Genomic DNA, 15,781 nt, shown 5'->3' on the forward strand with positions numbered 1-15,781 from the left:
CCCAAAAGCATGGCTGCCCCTCAGGGCACAAAAATAACTGGCAACAGTGACTATCTGTTTATTGGTGTTTTGAAGTTTACCTGTTGAGAACTGCTTCCTTGTCTCCCAGACGACTTTTAATTTTACTTGTCAGATAGTCCAAAAACAGTGTCCAGATATCCAAACAAGAGAAGTAACCTTCATGAGTAGGCTACGATACAAAAGAAATCCAGACAATGAAATTATTTAATGCAACTGTCGTGCTTAGAAACACACACACCAGAATGGCAAAAACAAGGCCTCTGGTCCCGTCTTCATAACCTCCACTCAGGACTCTGAGTCAGTCGTCTTCACTAGTGGACCCTGTGAAATGGAACAAGTCAAGGGCACCATGGGACATCTCGTGAGGGGACTGCTCTGGAGGGCTTACAGAAGGTACCAAGGAAACCGGAGCCTGTGTGGAGAGGGTTCTCATAAACCACCTACTTTGTGTGACTTCTGAGAAAGAGGCTTGAGCTCTAGAGGATATGGTCAAGGTCATCAATAGAAGCAGACTCCTCTGACCGCAGCTGTGTCCTTTTTACTACAAACTATCACAAAACCCAATATAAGTCAGAGTGCCTTCAGAGGCAACAGTCTACACATGTGACAAGGAGAAAAGTACAATGGGAGGTCTTTCTATATACAGGAGACTGAAAAGAAGCTACTAAGTAGTCTCCAGGGTACCATGCTATTTTCAAACAGGCCAATAGCAACGTCAAACCAGCTGACAAAGACAAACAGAAGAGAAGACCTGGATAATCATCCTTAGCAAATTTCTTAAAAGCCTTGAGAAGCTATTAATGCAAAAATCTAGGAACCACAATTCTTTCTTTCCTTTTAACATGTGTTCCTCTCAAACTCCTCAAAATCTCTAACAGACAAACTCAACCTCTGGTCACCTACAAGAGTCCTTCGATTCTGCTAGCTGACTACCATGCCCTGAATTTGGAGTAAGGTCTGGTAGTACAGGCCTATAATCTCAGTTAATCAGAAAGCTAAGGAAGACAGATCTTGAGTTCAAAGCCTTATTGAGCCAAAGAGTGACTCTGAGGTCAGCCTAGGCAACTTAACCAGACTGTTACAAAATGCAAAATGAAGATGAAACTTGGACTGGGGTGGGGGTTGGTTAGCAAAATATTTTCCCTCTATATTCAAGGTCCTGCATTCCCTTTGCATTCCCTAAATTGGGTGTGATGGTACATTCCTATGATCCTATGATCCTAGCACTCTAGAGGCAGGACAAGAGGACCAAGAAGGACCTTAAGGTCAGCCTCCAATACATAGCAAGTTTGAAGACAGTCTGAGGTACATGATCCTTTCTCAAAGAAAACACATCACAAAACAAAGGAAAAAAAAACAAAGTTAGAGATGTAATTCAATGAAGAATGGTGCCAGTTTCTAGCATGTGTGAAGCCCCAGGTTCTATCCTTAGGACCCAAGAGAAGGGGGGAGGGGAAGGAGGAAGAGGGAGGGGGAAGAGGAGGAGGGAGGAGAGGGGAGCAGGGAGAGAGGAGAGAGGGGAGAGAGTGGAGGTGGGAGAGGGAAGAGGGGAGATGGAAGAAGGGAGGAGAGGGGAAAAGAGGAGAGGGGAGGAGGAGAGGAGAGAGGAGACAGGAGACAGGAAAGGGGAGAGGGAAGAGGGGAAGAAGGGAGGGGGAAGAGGGGAGAGAGGAGGAAGGGGGAGAGGAAAGAGGGGAAGAAGGGAGAGGGGAGGAGGGGAAAGAGGAGGAAGGGGGAGAGGTAAGAGGGGAGAGGAGAGGAGGGGAGGAAAGGGGAGAGGGGAGAGGGGAGAGGGGAGAGGGGAGAGGGGAGAGGGGAGAGGGGAGAGGGGAGAGGGGAGAGGGGAGAGGGGAGAGGGGAGAGGGGAGAGGGGAGAGGGGAGAGGGGAGAGGGGAGAGGGGAGAGGGGAGAGGGGAGAGGGGAGAGGGGAGAGGGGAGAGGGGAGAGGGGAGAGGGGAGAGGGGAGAGGGGAGAGGGGAGAGGGGAGAGGGGAGAGGGGAGAGGGGAGAGGGGAGAGGGGAGAGGGGAGAGGGGAGAGGGGAGAGGGGAGAGGGGAGAGGGGAGAGGGGAGAGGGGAGAGGGGAGAGGGGAGAGGGGAGAGGGGAGAGGGGAGAGGGGAGAGGGGAGAGGGGAGAGGGGAGAGGGGAGAGGGGAGAGGGGAGAGGGGAGAGGGGAGGACACGTTGGGAGAGACGCCTCAGAGTAAAAGTGAAGGCTGTGCAAACATGACCACCTAAATTCAATCCCGGTTTAGAAGGAGAAAACTGAATCTCAAAAGCAGTGAAGATCCTCTGATCTTCACATGTTTGTGCCATTTACACATGCACATCACATAAACACACATATCATATACATACACACAATAAATATATAAATAAGACAAATTTTAATTGTTTAAAAGAAAACATATGAGCTTTTTTTTTTAAATTAAACTTAAGTTAGCTTTTGTCAAATAACACATATTGGGAAGAAAGATATTCAACTGAGGAATCCCCTCCATCAGATTGGGTCTGTGAGCATTATCTCTGGGATATTTTCTTAATGACTGATGTACAATTGCTCAGGCTACTGTGGACAGTGCCACCTCCATGGGGAGAAAGTCAGGAAGAAGCTTTCCTCCATGGCTCCTGCCTCTGATCCTGCTTGGCTTCCTGCCCTGACTTCTCTCAGTGACAGTCTGTGACAGGGACATGTAAGCCAAATAAACCCTCTCCTCCCCAAGCTATCGATCATGGTGTTTATCACAGCAACAGAAAACAAGTTAGGACAAGATTCCTTCTATTTCTGATCCACAAGGAAATCCAAAGTTTTTAATGACATATAAAGAACTTTCTCAAAGAATAACGAAGGAAGGAAGGAAGGAAGGAAGGAAGGAAGGAAGGAAGGAAGGAAGGAAGGAAGGAAGGACGGACGGACACAGGGAGTAGGTAACCAAACTGAAATCTCAGGAAGGAAAATTATAGTTGAAATAGAAGTTTTCGATTTCCTTTGCGTCTGAGGCAATAAGATTGCCAATATTTCAAAGTCAGTAGAAACTCAGAATAAGATCTTGTCTTAAAACCAAAGTAACATATAAAAAAATTAAAATAAGCCTTTAGGGATGTAGCTCATCAGAGTATGTATCTAACCAATTTATGACTCTGAGGTCTAGCCCCAGAACCAGAGAGAAAAAAGATGCTAAATACTATGTAGACAGCCACCTCACAACATACAGAGCTAAAGGGATACCTAACACCACCTGAACTGCCCCTGCCATAATCAGAGCCAGAGAACCAGGGTAAACTGACTATCACACAAGGGAAAGTAACACAGAATTGGTAGACTGGCATTGAGGCTATCCATACAACATCTACAGTCTTGTCACAGCACTGACTTGCTGAGCTCCCCTCAAGTAAGCCACCTCACTGTCTTCTCTTAGTCTGAGAATACCCTCTGGTGCCCTCAAAAGAACATGGATCAGATGCACATGGAAATGTTTTCTAAAAGCCACTACAAACAAACAAACCTACCTACCTACCTACCTACCTACCTTATGGCTTTATCCATCACTCCTGCATCTGATGAAATCACTATAAGAGGCTAGTGCACTGCCCACAGGCTACCTATGTGCTAGCCTTTGACAAAAGCCATGGATACAGAGGACAGGCTAACCTGACTTTTGGAATCACTCACATTTTCAGGACCCTCTCTATCTGTTTATTAAAAGTAACTGTATTCAGATTTACTTTTCTGATTCTAGGGCTAACTGATCACATACCAGTTGTGCCTTCTAAATGGTTTAGAGTGGTGATTCTTTGTTTTCATTGGTCTTTGTAGCAGCCCTAGAAAGTGGACATTTGTTTCTTCATATTTTACAGTTTTGCAACCCAACACTCAAAAGTGAAGTTGCCCACCCAAGTTGACAGAACAGCTAAGGGATAGAGTGAGAACTTTAGCTTCCAGTCCAGAGCCAGTCCTGTGCCACCCCAGGTATAGCTCTGGGGAAGGAACAAAAGGAAATAAGCAAGGTCATGAGGGATTTGGTGAGAACACAGTGAGATAAGGGACTGGAAGACAGAAGTCTCAGTCTTACAGATCTACCCCAAGAGGCAGAGCAGCCAAAAAGTCACAGTGGAGGCAAATGGATGGTAAGAAGCAGTCACAGGACCGACCGCAGCAAAGCCCAGACTCAAGAAGACAGGAAGGGAACAGAAAAGAAGAAGCAGCTGAACAAAGACACCACCTTTGTCCAACTGTTCCTTTCAAAATGTTTTATAGTACCATAATGCCCATGGTTCTGTATCAAGTATACTCCATGATATAGTCTAAACAAAAAGAAACCTTCCCCACTTCATAAATAGTGACAAAGTAAGAGTGCACTGTTAGTGAGCACAGAACTGAAAATCCTGAGGATGTCTCCTGTTTTTTCTTTTTAAATACCCCAAGACTACACTCTAGCCTGGCCTTAATGTACAGCCTATGTTATACAGAATTCTTTTACTCCTGTCATAACATGATGCCATTGTGGAGGAGAGATTAACTTGGCTCGTGCATACATAGTTAGGGTTTTTTGCTATAATAAAACATCATGACAAAACAACTTTGAGAGGGAAAGGTCTATTTCAGCATACAGTTCTCAGGCCACCTTCCTCCATCACTGAGGGAAGTCAGGGCAGAAACCTGAAGGCAGGAACTGATTAAAGCAGCAGCCATGGGAGAAGGCTGCTTACTCACTTGCTCCTCCTGGCTTGCTCAGTTTTATCTTTGTATACATCCTAGGACAACCTAGTCAGATAGCACCACCCACAGTAGGGGGCCCTGCCATCTCAACCACCAGACAAGAAAATGCCCCGCAGGCTTGCCTACTACAGATCAATCTTATGGAGGCATTTTCTCAATTGAGCTTCCTTCCTCTCAGATTGTATCAACACACACACACAAAAATAAAATAATAACAACAACTGGACAGCACAGCCTAATAGTCGTCAGTTAGCTTCAGCAGTCAACCTGACACAAACCTAGTCGCCTGGGAAAGGGGGAACCCCCCAAATGGAGAATTGCCCAGATCAGACTGACCTGTAGCCATGTCTGTGAGGCTTTTTCTTATTGGTAATTGATACAGAAACACTCAGTTCACTGTGAACTATGCCATCCATAAGCAGGTGAGACTGGGCTGTTTAAGAAAGATAGCTGAGCAAGCCAATAAGCAGTATTCCTCTGGGGTTTCAGCTTAAGGCTAGTCTTGAGTTCCTGCCTTGGTTTTCCTTCAGTAAGACTATAACCTATAAAACAAATAAACCCTTTCCTCTCTGTGTTATAGTCATGGTGTTTATCACAGCAGCAGAAAGCTAACCAGAACAGTAGCCATAGCTACTAATGAGCAGAATATAGTGACAGCCAGATCTCTATATAGCAACAGAGCTATAGACATTCCTAAGCAGTTAAAGGGGAAAAAAAGTCCAGAACCCTCACCTAGGAGTCTAGCCATTAGTCCCCTCTTCCCCCAACAATCACAACTTACCCTGCAACATGCTAGACTAGACAGGAAGTAAAATGCTGACTGAAAAGGGACCCTATCATACAGCTTCCATGTGATCACTATCCATAATGGGGTGAGAGTTTACAGTGATGTAGCTGTTTGAGGTTCACCCATGCTCCTATAAATTAACTTCTTACTCATAAATCTGTAACCAATCCCAATAAATCTATAGGTTCACTCTCGAGTCCTGCATGGTCATGAAAGGGATGCTGTAACATGGCTCCCAGACTCTGGAGCAAAGCCAGCAGGGCATGGGCCTCCATGAGTGTTGACAGTTGCTAGGTAGGTGACTTGTTTGTATTAAAATATAAATACATATAAATATATATGTTTCTTCATGTTATTCCTTCGGGAAATATTTATTCTCCCTGCCAAGGTTATTGGGAAATGTTCTCTCTGCCCAGGTTAATGACTCCGTGATAACTGTCCGGGAGGCAAGGATATGTGTGTCTGTATCCTTAGTAAAAATGGTAAAGTAAGTGCTGTGACCTTCAGGACAGCCCTTAAGGCTGTGGGAAAGAACTCTGAAAACATTAGTTCAAAATATATAAACAGGATTTCTCAACTCTGCAAAATATAAGGATGCAATATGAATTATATGAGGGGCTTCATGGACCAAAAGAACAGAGGCAGCTGCACTATGAGCCAGCTTGTCATAAAGATACAAAGGCAGGCAGATTCCTGAGTTCAAGGTTGGCCTGGGACAGAGTGAGTTTAGGCCCAGGTATAGTGGGAATGGTGATCTCAGAAACAGATCCCACCCAGCAAGCTTATTGTCTGTGCTCACAAAGGCAGGCAGATCACTGAATTCATTAAGAAAAACGTGCTTGTTGTCTTTTCCTCGGAGTCAAGGGGCTAAGCTTGTGCCCCACAATTGACTTCGAGTCCTTCTTTCACAGCTCCCGAATACCCCTTCCTCAGAACCTCTCTCCAAGATGGGGCTGGTCCTTGGCAGTTCACCAAATTGACTTTGGTGAAATTATAATTTGGTCTGTTATTGGGCCCTATCTGGGGCGAATAGACATTTGTTCCCATGTCCCCAGGAAAAGTTAAGCTCAGCTGTATCTTTCCTACAGTAAACCAGCACAGAGCATCTGCTAACTCCTGTCCCTCAGCTTAGTGTTCAGCACAGACCAAACCTCAAGCATACTCTCCTACAGCTGGTCGGCTTGCATCCAGAAGGAAAGTTCTTTTATGGGAAGCCTAAAGAATAGAAGCAGGCTGGCTGAAAACAATCTCCAAGTAAAAGGAAGGAAGAGGGCTTGTTTGCTTCTTGACCATGTCTGACTCTTTTTTCCCAATTGTAAACGACATACAAATATATAAAACTATCACTTTCAGTTCAATGGAAAACACATACAAGTCTACTGAGAGATACACACTGGGGTGGCCCTGAATTATCCCCATTGTAGTTCACAGTCCATTTTCTGAGATGAGAACACTGAAAGCCACAGAAATAAAAATAAGATATGCCGGGGCACAGACTGAACAGAAATAACCAGAGCTTATGCACAGAACTGAGTCCAAGTGAGTTTTAAGGCATTCTTGTTCATTGTTCCCAAGTAAGCCCTGTTTTCTGACCTCTTTCTGCTCCAGCTAAGCTACAGTCTCTAACTGACACCCAGTTCACCTTCTTCCAAATCCTCTAAGACATCTCTGATCTGTCCCATCACAGCAGCTGCTCTCCTCCTCCACCCTCACCCCCACAGCCTCTTCACTGGCTCCTCCAGCCTCTACCCACTAGTGGTCTGGTACACACAGGATGTTTCTCTTCTGGCTCTGCAGGGACTGTCCTCTCTATCCTGACACTTCTTCAGCTTGGGTCTTCCTCTATGACCTCCTTGTCCACTGACTGCTCCCAGGAATGGTTCAGCTCACTGCCACTTCTAAGTATTCCAGTCTTTAAGACACCCTGACCCTCTTTGAGAAAGGCTCGTTTTCAGATCAAACATTTGCTTTTTTTCCACATATAGGCACTCCTAGCCTGGACCCTTGCAGCTGAAAAACTGTTTGTTTGTTTGTTTATTTGTTTTGGTTTTGGTTTTTGGTTTTTGGTTTTTTCGAGACAGGGTTTCTCTGTGTAGCCCTGGCTGTCCTGGACTCACTCTGTAGACCAGGCTGGCCTTGAACTCAGAAATCCACCTGCCTCTGCCTCCCAAGTGCTGGGATTAAAGGCGTGCCCCACCACTGCCCGGCTTGTTTGTTTTTTAAAGTCAACTTTTTTACATCATCCTTCACTCACACAGCAGTGCCATCCCAGGGACATACTAATAGAAAGAGCTACCTGACTACATCAAAAAGTATGTTCAAAATTATATCAGATGGGCTGGTACTTAACTATAATCACAGTCCCAGAGACACTGAAGCAGGAGGATTACCACAAATTCAAGGCCATTCTGATAGGTAGAAAAAAATCTTATCTCACAAACAAGCAAACAAAGGATGGGGATGGTAGTACACCACTATAGTATCAGCACTGAAAAGTGGGGGTAGGGGGCTCAAGAGCTCAAGGTCATACTTAGCTCCATAGCAAGTTTAACTCCAGCCTAGGCTACATGAGACCCTGTCTACAAACAAAACAAAACAGACTGTTTGGTCAGTAATTCATGGTTCCTCAAAACTAAAAAGGCCCAAATCAGCAGAATGGATTCCCATTTAGTAGTAGACAATGATTACAAACAAAGCACTACGCAACAGTTATACCTCAAGCACAATGTCAAGCAAAAAAGCCAGACCAAATAAATATATATCACATGCTTTCCTTCAGAGAAACTTTAGAATAGGCAAAATTAGCCTGTGTTGTTAAGATGGAGCTGGGGTTACTCCCCAGAGAGAAGACAGAAGAGGAGTGGGGAAGGAAAGCATATATGCAGGGATCTCTGGTGGCTAGTACATTCTTAACATGAATGGTAGCTCTAGGGGCTGTACTAATTTGGGGAAAATTCAAACTGGGCGTGTTGATGTGAATTTTTTTCCCTGTGTGCGCTATGGTGCTTTAAATGAGAATGGCCCCTATAGGTTCATATCTAAATATTTATTTCCTAGTTGGTGAACTATTTAGGAAGAATTAGGATGAGTGGCCTTGTTGGAGAACGTGTCACTGAAGGTGGTCTTCGAGGTTTCAAAAGCCCACATCAGGCCCACTCTTGCTCTCTCTCTGCCTAAAATTTGTGAATCAGATGTAAGCTTTCAGCTACTTCTCCAGTGCCATGCCTACCCACCTGCCATCATGTTCTCTGATATTATGATCAAGAGCCTCTGAAACTGTAAGTAAGCCCCCAATTAAATGGTTTCTTTTAAAAGTTGTCTTGGTCATGGTGTCTTCACCATGCAACAGTAACTAAGACGTATGCTATACTTTAATGAAAAGTCTGTTTTAAAAACACACACAAGCAGGCAAAGGAGTATGAAAAGCAGACTGCAATGATGGTCACAGAATCCTCAATTCACTGAGCTCTTCAGATACAGTGAAACGATTCCATGGCATGTAAAACTATACGTTAACAAAGCTTTTCAGAACCTTATGTGTGTGTTTATACAGTAGTGGGTAACTGGGATGCAAATTCAGTAAAGATAAGCATTTGCCAGAAGGGCTAATAAATAACTACACTCATAGTCCTCAAGGAGGCTGAGGCTGAAGGATTACCACAAACAAGGGCTGCATTCTGGGCTATGCAGAAGGTTATGTATCTTGCTCCTAAATTTCAAAAGAAATGCAAAGAACTTTTGTTAAATGGGGACAAAACTGGGTGTCACTCAAACTTAACTCATGATTGCTTTACTGTAGACTTTTAGAGAACTTTAGTAGCAGCTGCATAACAGAAAGAAAGCCCTTTATACATTTTAGGAACACACAAACACACACACCAACAACCACAACAACAATTAATTGGAGGAACAAGGGCCCAGAATTTGAAAGAGAACAAGCAAGGGTATGTAGAAAGGTTTTAATAAAAAAAAAAAAAAAAAAAAAAGGAAGGGGAAAATGAAGTAATTATATTAAAAGCTCAAAAAACAAAATAATATTTTAAAGGCTTTAACCTCAGACTTTTCCTCTATCCTGTTTATCTAACATAACAATGAGATGGGACTACAAACTTCAAGCCTGGCTCCACACAGAGCACCTTGTTCTGTGCCTCAGTCTCTTTACCTATAAAATAGAGATTATATGCAAAAATAACAAGAGCTACAGCATAGGGCTCTTACAAAGACTGAATGTATTAATCTTCCTATAATAAAGTCTACTATAAATGCTGGGGGGGGGGGGTTCTATCTCCTAAAACTAAGAAGGAAGTCCTCTGTTTAGGAAAAGGAAGTCCAGTTTGGGTGCTTTACCTGATGAAACGTGTACTTGAACAGAAGGGTCAAGAACTCCACCACAGGGAACTGGGAATAGGACTCGATTCTTCTTAGGTGAACACTCACAAAGAGCCGCAGAAAGTCAGTAAACTTTTCAATGTAGCTACACAAGACAAGAAGACAAAGGGTGACATGAGAAATACAGCCACCTTTTTAAAAGAAGTTAAATTCATCAAACTCTTTCTCAGTACACTATACAAACATACATTTCCAGTTAAAAACACAAAGGCCTGCAACAATTACCTACGAGACAGGCAACCCTTCATTCCATTATCACCTGAAACACAGCAGAAAAGTAGCTTTAATCCTCAGACACTATCTGGCCCTGCTTGTTACAAACTCAAGCTCACATATGTTCTTACACATTAGTGTTAAGACCCACTTAAGGGAAAAGAGTTGCTGCTAAAAGATGCTGGGGAGATGAGAGATCTTCAAATCTGGCAAACCTAGAAAAAGCAGGTCTTTGCTTAGGGGCTGATATTAAGTTAAAATGCACTAGGCAGAGGCAGAACAATCTATCCAGAGGGAACAGCATCTACATAAACACAGTGAGGCAATGCAGTTTCTGTCCTCCCCTCTGACACACACACATCTACTCTGAACTGCACATCTACCGCACTCTAAAGGTGACTTTCTACTCCAAGGGAGGAAGGCTGTAGTCTCAAGCTTCCATTTTGTAGGTGAGGTTCCAAGAGGAAAGTGACCCACCAAGATCCCTCAGCCATCTCCCAGCAGAGGATATTATCACTCCCTCCACCTGCAGTGCCCTTCCTGTGCAATGTGAAGTAGCACCTCAGTTCACCCATAATCCAAGTCACTTCACATCTGAGTCAGTCATAGTTACAAGGTAAGAGATTCCTGTTATTAAACACACAGTACATTATCACTTTCATGTTTCAGAAACTGACATTTTAAGCCCCAATATCAAAACTAATTAGAGAGTAAGACATGCCTTCCCATTTCAGAGACCAAAAAATCTAGACATACTAGGCCTTGGCTGAATATTAACTCATGTGTAAAAGCAATTCTGAAATCATTAACTGCAAAAAGCAGAGATATATGAAATAGCAAAAGGGAAAAAGACAACCATCTTTCAGGAAAACCAAACTGGCCCAGAAATCCAAGGTCTCCTGCTGTTCCTGAGACCTGTTCCCTTAGTGAGGCCAACCCTCCTGCCTGGCTTCTAGATATCTGGCTCATACAGTAGACATTAAATATTAAATCATCTGGTTGGGTTTTTTTTTTTTTTTTTTTAATTTTATTTTATTTTTTAGAAAGGGGCCTGCTATGCAACTCTAGGTGGCCTGGAACTATGTAGACCAGGCTGGCCTCAAACCTTCAGTGATCCTCCTGCCTGATTCTCCTCCCTGTGAGCCACAGGCCCAGCACTAAAACTGATCTTGAGAAAGCAAAGTACAAAGCACACTCTCTCTGCAACCTCCAGGGACTCCTGGGGGACTGCCAGTCCTCATTTCTTACTCAGCATATGTTTTGCTCCATGGTTTTTACATGGATCTTAAGGGGCAACAGTCAGCCAGCTTATTAATTTTAAAAAAAGATACACTTGTAAACCATAAAAGAAAAGTACGCAGCGATCTCAAGTTTACTTTAATCTTCAACTCAAATTTTAAAATGCAAGCTATGGGACTCATGCTGTTAATCCTAGCAACCCAGTAAAGCTAAGTTAGCAGGGATGCCATAAGTTCAAGGCCAGGCTGAGCTACACAGCAAATTCCAGGCTAAGGAGGGGTACTGAGACCTTCTCCAAAAAGAAAGGGACCCCACCCAGACAAGAACTAGGCTACTGCACAGCTGACACTAGGGATGTGCTTGCACCTCACTTTCCCTTTGCCCACCCTCCTGGTACAGGTGCTAATGAACAAAGTTAGACGAGGGCAGGAGAAAGAGAAAAGCCAAGGACCTGGTTAAATAGCTCCTAAACATCTGACCACCAACTAATGGTTTAGAATTAGTTAGGGACCAAGAGCTAGGAAGCAAGCACACACTGGTTTCTGTCACCTTTCTGCTTCCAGGCACCTCTCAGCTTTCACTTCGGATCCAAGACAAGTCAAAACAACACAGTTGGTATAAGCAGTTATATACATTTTTATTAACATTTGAAGACAAGATGGCCTTTCTTTAGCAATGCTAGAAAGGATATGAAATTATGTGAATTGTGAGACATTTAAATTCATACAGAAAGGTACTACTAAATAATAGGGGGAAAATCCTACTGGGTAGTGGTGGAAAGATGGCTCAGGTAAAGGCACTTACTGGCAAACCTGATGATTGATCCAAATTTGATCCCAGGGACCCACATGATGGAGAAGAAAACCAATTCTAGCAATTCTGACTTCTATACATACAACATGGAATGCGCCTACACCCAACCATAAAATAAATAAAGGTAACAAACAAAAATTTTATTAAGAAAAGATCCTATTGGAATATGAGTACTTTTGTGACTATAAAAAACAAATGTTACAAAAAGCTTATTTACAATGAATCAAATCAAACCAATCTTCCACTCAGTTTTTAACCAGAAAAATTTTCAACTCCCCAATTTAAAACAACAAAACTATCTTGACTTGGGGCAGCTGACTTTATAGCCTACCACACTTATTCTAAACAAAGCAAAGAACTAAGCTCACTTATCACTTAATAACAATCAGGTTGCACCAGAATTCTGTAACTATTTACTAATGAAATACACTGCAAATGTTTTGAAGCTTCAACAGCCTCCATGATGGTTAGGAACACACGCTGCCAGCTGCCCTTCATCTTTATAGAGCAGCAGCACCACATTTAGCAAAGAAGATGTTGTGGCCTCACTTCTTCACTGTATGGGCACATTCTGTGTTATGTGTGGCAGGAAGACTTGCCTGGCAGACACAAGGCCCTAGAACCACTAGAGGTGGAGGGGAGAGTCAGAAAGCCTTAAGATAAACAGATAATATCACCTGCAATGGTAATAAAGAAACCTTGACTCAGACTACTTATTCACTAAGTTCATCTTTTGTACTCAAGAAAAACGGGCCTGGGAAATTTTAGGTCAAGAGGGCAGTAACCAAGCAATGCAATTCAAGTATATGCCTCTAAACCATACCTACCCAAAGATGTCTCCTATCTTGGACCAACAGCTATCATCTATGTGAAACTTAAAATATTTAGAACATTCCTACACTCTGCAAGATATCCACTCAGGACAAGTCCAATAGTGAAAAACCAAAAAGCAGTAGCAAGTGAGAAGGGTGATGTAACCAACCCTGTACCTCTGCAGACCGCTTCTGTTCTTGCCTATGAAGGAGCTGCATTCTCACTTCCTGCACACATGAGACCTGCAGGCAGACAGTGAGGAAGAGGGACAGAGCATGGACAGAACAGGAAGAAGATGGATGGAGGGAAAAGACAACAGGCTACATACTACACCAGCACTGTTCATACTCAGTGGACTTCCCTTAACCACCCAAACCCTTCTAGTTCAGCCTGAACATTCTGGAACACCTACCTTTCTATTTTTATTGGTAGCCCCATATTCTGAAACCAAAGGGGATTACAGACACCACATGACATGGTGTGACAAGCAGCCAGGCCCTTTCCTGGGCACGACTCCCGCCTGTTCTCATTACCTCTCATCGAGTTCCTCTAGCCTGCTCTTCACCGTGTGGGCATTGTTATCCTTGGTGATTTTTTGCAGGAGGTAGAAGGTTTGTTGAAACATTCTCAATAAGTATTCCTCAAATTCCATAGGCACACAGTTCTTGGACATGAGTTCATTGATGCAGGACATGGCCAAGACCCCAAGTCGGCCACGCTCCTGACCCAAAACACAGTTCTGGCTGCTGCCATTCACTGACGCCATCTTTCTGGCCCGGGTATCGCAGCCAAATCGAGCAAAGTGGAAGATAGTGGTGAGGAGGGATGGGGTGATGCTGGCAGACAGAGGAATCCAACTGAAGAGGTGGGCCAGGCACTCCAAGGCCAGGGAACAGACATACTCACTCTCCACATCCAGGACGGGGATGGGCTGGTGCAGCAGTTTGGCTGAACTAGGACTCTGCAACAGGTTACTCAGTAAATCACCTGGAAATTCAAAACATGCTTTTACGACACCCCATACCAAACCTCTTGGAACACTGCAATGAATTCTCCTTTTCCCAAAACACTTTTAGTCACCATAAAACCAAAACCTAAAATCAATATGCTTTATATTCAATACCAACTAAAGATAATACCAAAACACCAAATATAAAAATACAGACCAAGTGAGTTACGGGCTTAAACCAAAGACAAAGCTTCATAAGAAAAACAAAATGGAACATGAAAATCTGACCACAGTAAGAGAAGATTTATTAAAGCAATCAAAACACAAACCTCAACAAAAAATACCAATGAGTTGAACAACATATCATCAAATAATAGTTTCATACCATATGAAAAGGATGTAACCAGGAAGGCAGCGAACTATCAGAGGTCAGCCACAATTCCTAACACCAAAAAGAACTAAAATTTCAAACATTAAGAATTGTTGCCCACCACTAGTATCATCTACATATGCAAATAGGTGGTGGGTATGAAGAAACAATTTTCTAAAGAAATGAAAACGATCAGCTAGTGTATGAAGAGACGTTGAGCTCGGGAATTAGAAATACAGTCTAACACACAACAAAGAAAACAGCACTACTGGCAAAGGTCACACGGGGCAAGAGAAGCTACAGGACACTCACATAGCTCTGTCACAGAACCTGGCCCTCTGGGACCCTGTCACCACTTCTGTCAATTCCTAGCATATTTCAAAGCAACTCTCACACAACGCTATGGGGACAGATAGAGGCTCTTGTATAGGGTCAGCTGGAGGCAATCTAGGCTCATCAGTGAAGCCAGAAGACAAACAAAATACTGAGGACATATACCTCATACAACAACCATGCAGAAGTTTGTTTCTAAAGGCACAGGACAGACAGCATTAGAGTACAACACTACCATATTATTTACACAGTAAATATATGGACATCAATCAGTTTTCACAAAGAGGCCATACATTATATACAGTTAAATGTCTGTTTTAGGAAAGGGGGAATGAGAGAACAGGCTTGAAAGGGAATTAAACACACACACACACATACACACACACACACACACACAGAGAGAGAGAGAGAGAGAGAGAGAGAGAGAGAGAGAGAGAGAGAGGACACAGACACAGACACAGACACAGACACAGACACAGACACAGACACAGATATAGACAGATAAAGTGGGATGCAATGTCACAGGAAATCAATGTCCTTCCTGCCAAGCCTAAGGGTATTGACAATCTAAGTTCAATACCCAGGATCCATATGGTAGAAGGAGAGAACCAACAAAGTTGTCTTTTGGGTTGATGAGACAGAGGCAGAGGCAGGCAGAGTTAGTTTACCAAAAACAAACAAACAAAAAACAAAAGTTGAAAGTTAGGGAAATTAGTGGCTAAAAGAATTACCCATGGAACCCTAACAACCTCAGTAATTCCCAGAAACTACATAAAAGCCAAATGCAGTATACACATCTATAATTCTAATACTCCTCTGGCAAGTTGAGAGTCAGAGACAGGAGAACCACCTAGAAGCATAGGGGCCAGCTAGCCTGGAATGTGCAGCACAGGACAGAAACAAGAGAGCATGCCTTGAGTAAGGTGAAAAGTGAACAGCTGCCCTCTGACCTCCACATATACAAACAGTACACACAGACCAGTGAACAAGACCACATATACACTATGGTGATTCAAGTGCTATAGGCTGCACAGCTAAGAAGTTCATCACCTGTACTGATAACTTCAACTTTTAAATCTAAGTATTGCTACAAAACTTCAGTTCTCTTTACATCTGCAAAATTTCTTCTTACCCAT

The 15,781-nt window shown here is 43.3% G+C and overlaps 1 protein-coding gene and 1 long non-coding RNA gene across 3 annotated transcripts in view; both read right to left on the reverse strand.

Annotated features, from left to right (window-relative positions):
- The window catches only part of Xpo6 (exportin 6), a 94,733-nt gene that overhangs the window by 37,200 nt on the left and 41,752 nt on the right, over positions 1-15,781 (reverse strand). For both annotated transcript variants that reach the window (XM_034496702.2, XM_034496710.2), the window contains exons 7-9: positions 13,527-13,980; positions 9,874-10,000; positions 81-190 (exon numbers count right to left, since the gene is read on the reverse strand). In XM_034496702.2, coding sequence (XP_034352593.1) covers positions 81-190; positions 9,874-10,000; positions 13,527-13,980 — 691 coding nt within the window. The remainder of the gene's footprint in view (positions 1-80; positions 191-9,873; positions 10,001-13,526; positions 13,981-15,781) is intronic.
- On the reverse strand, positions 11,980-12,311 carry LOC143443926 (uncharacterized). Its single transcript, XR_013113365.1, has 2 exons — positions 12,172-12,311; positions 11,980-12,045 (listed from the first exon to the last, which is right to left on the reverse strand). It is a non-coding gene; the product is annotated as an uncharacterized LOC143443926 (long non-coding RNA).

The sequence above is a fragment of the Arvicanthis niloticus genome, chromosome 1, assembly GCF_011762505.2.
Source record: "Arvicanthis niloticus isolate mArvNil1 chromosome 1, mArvNil1.pat.X, whole genome shotgun sequence".
Lineage (NCBI taxonomy): Eukaryota > Metazoa > Chordata > Mammalia > Rodentia > Muridae > Arvicanthis > Arvicanthis niloticus.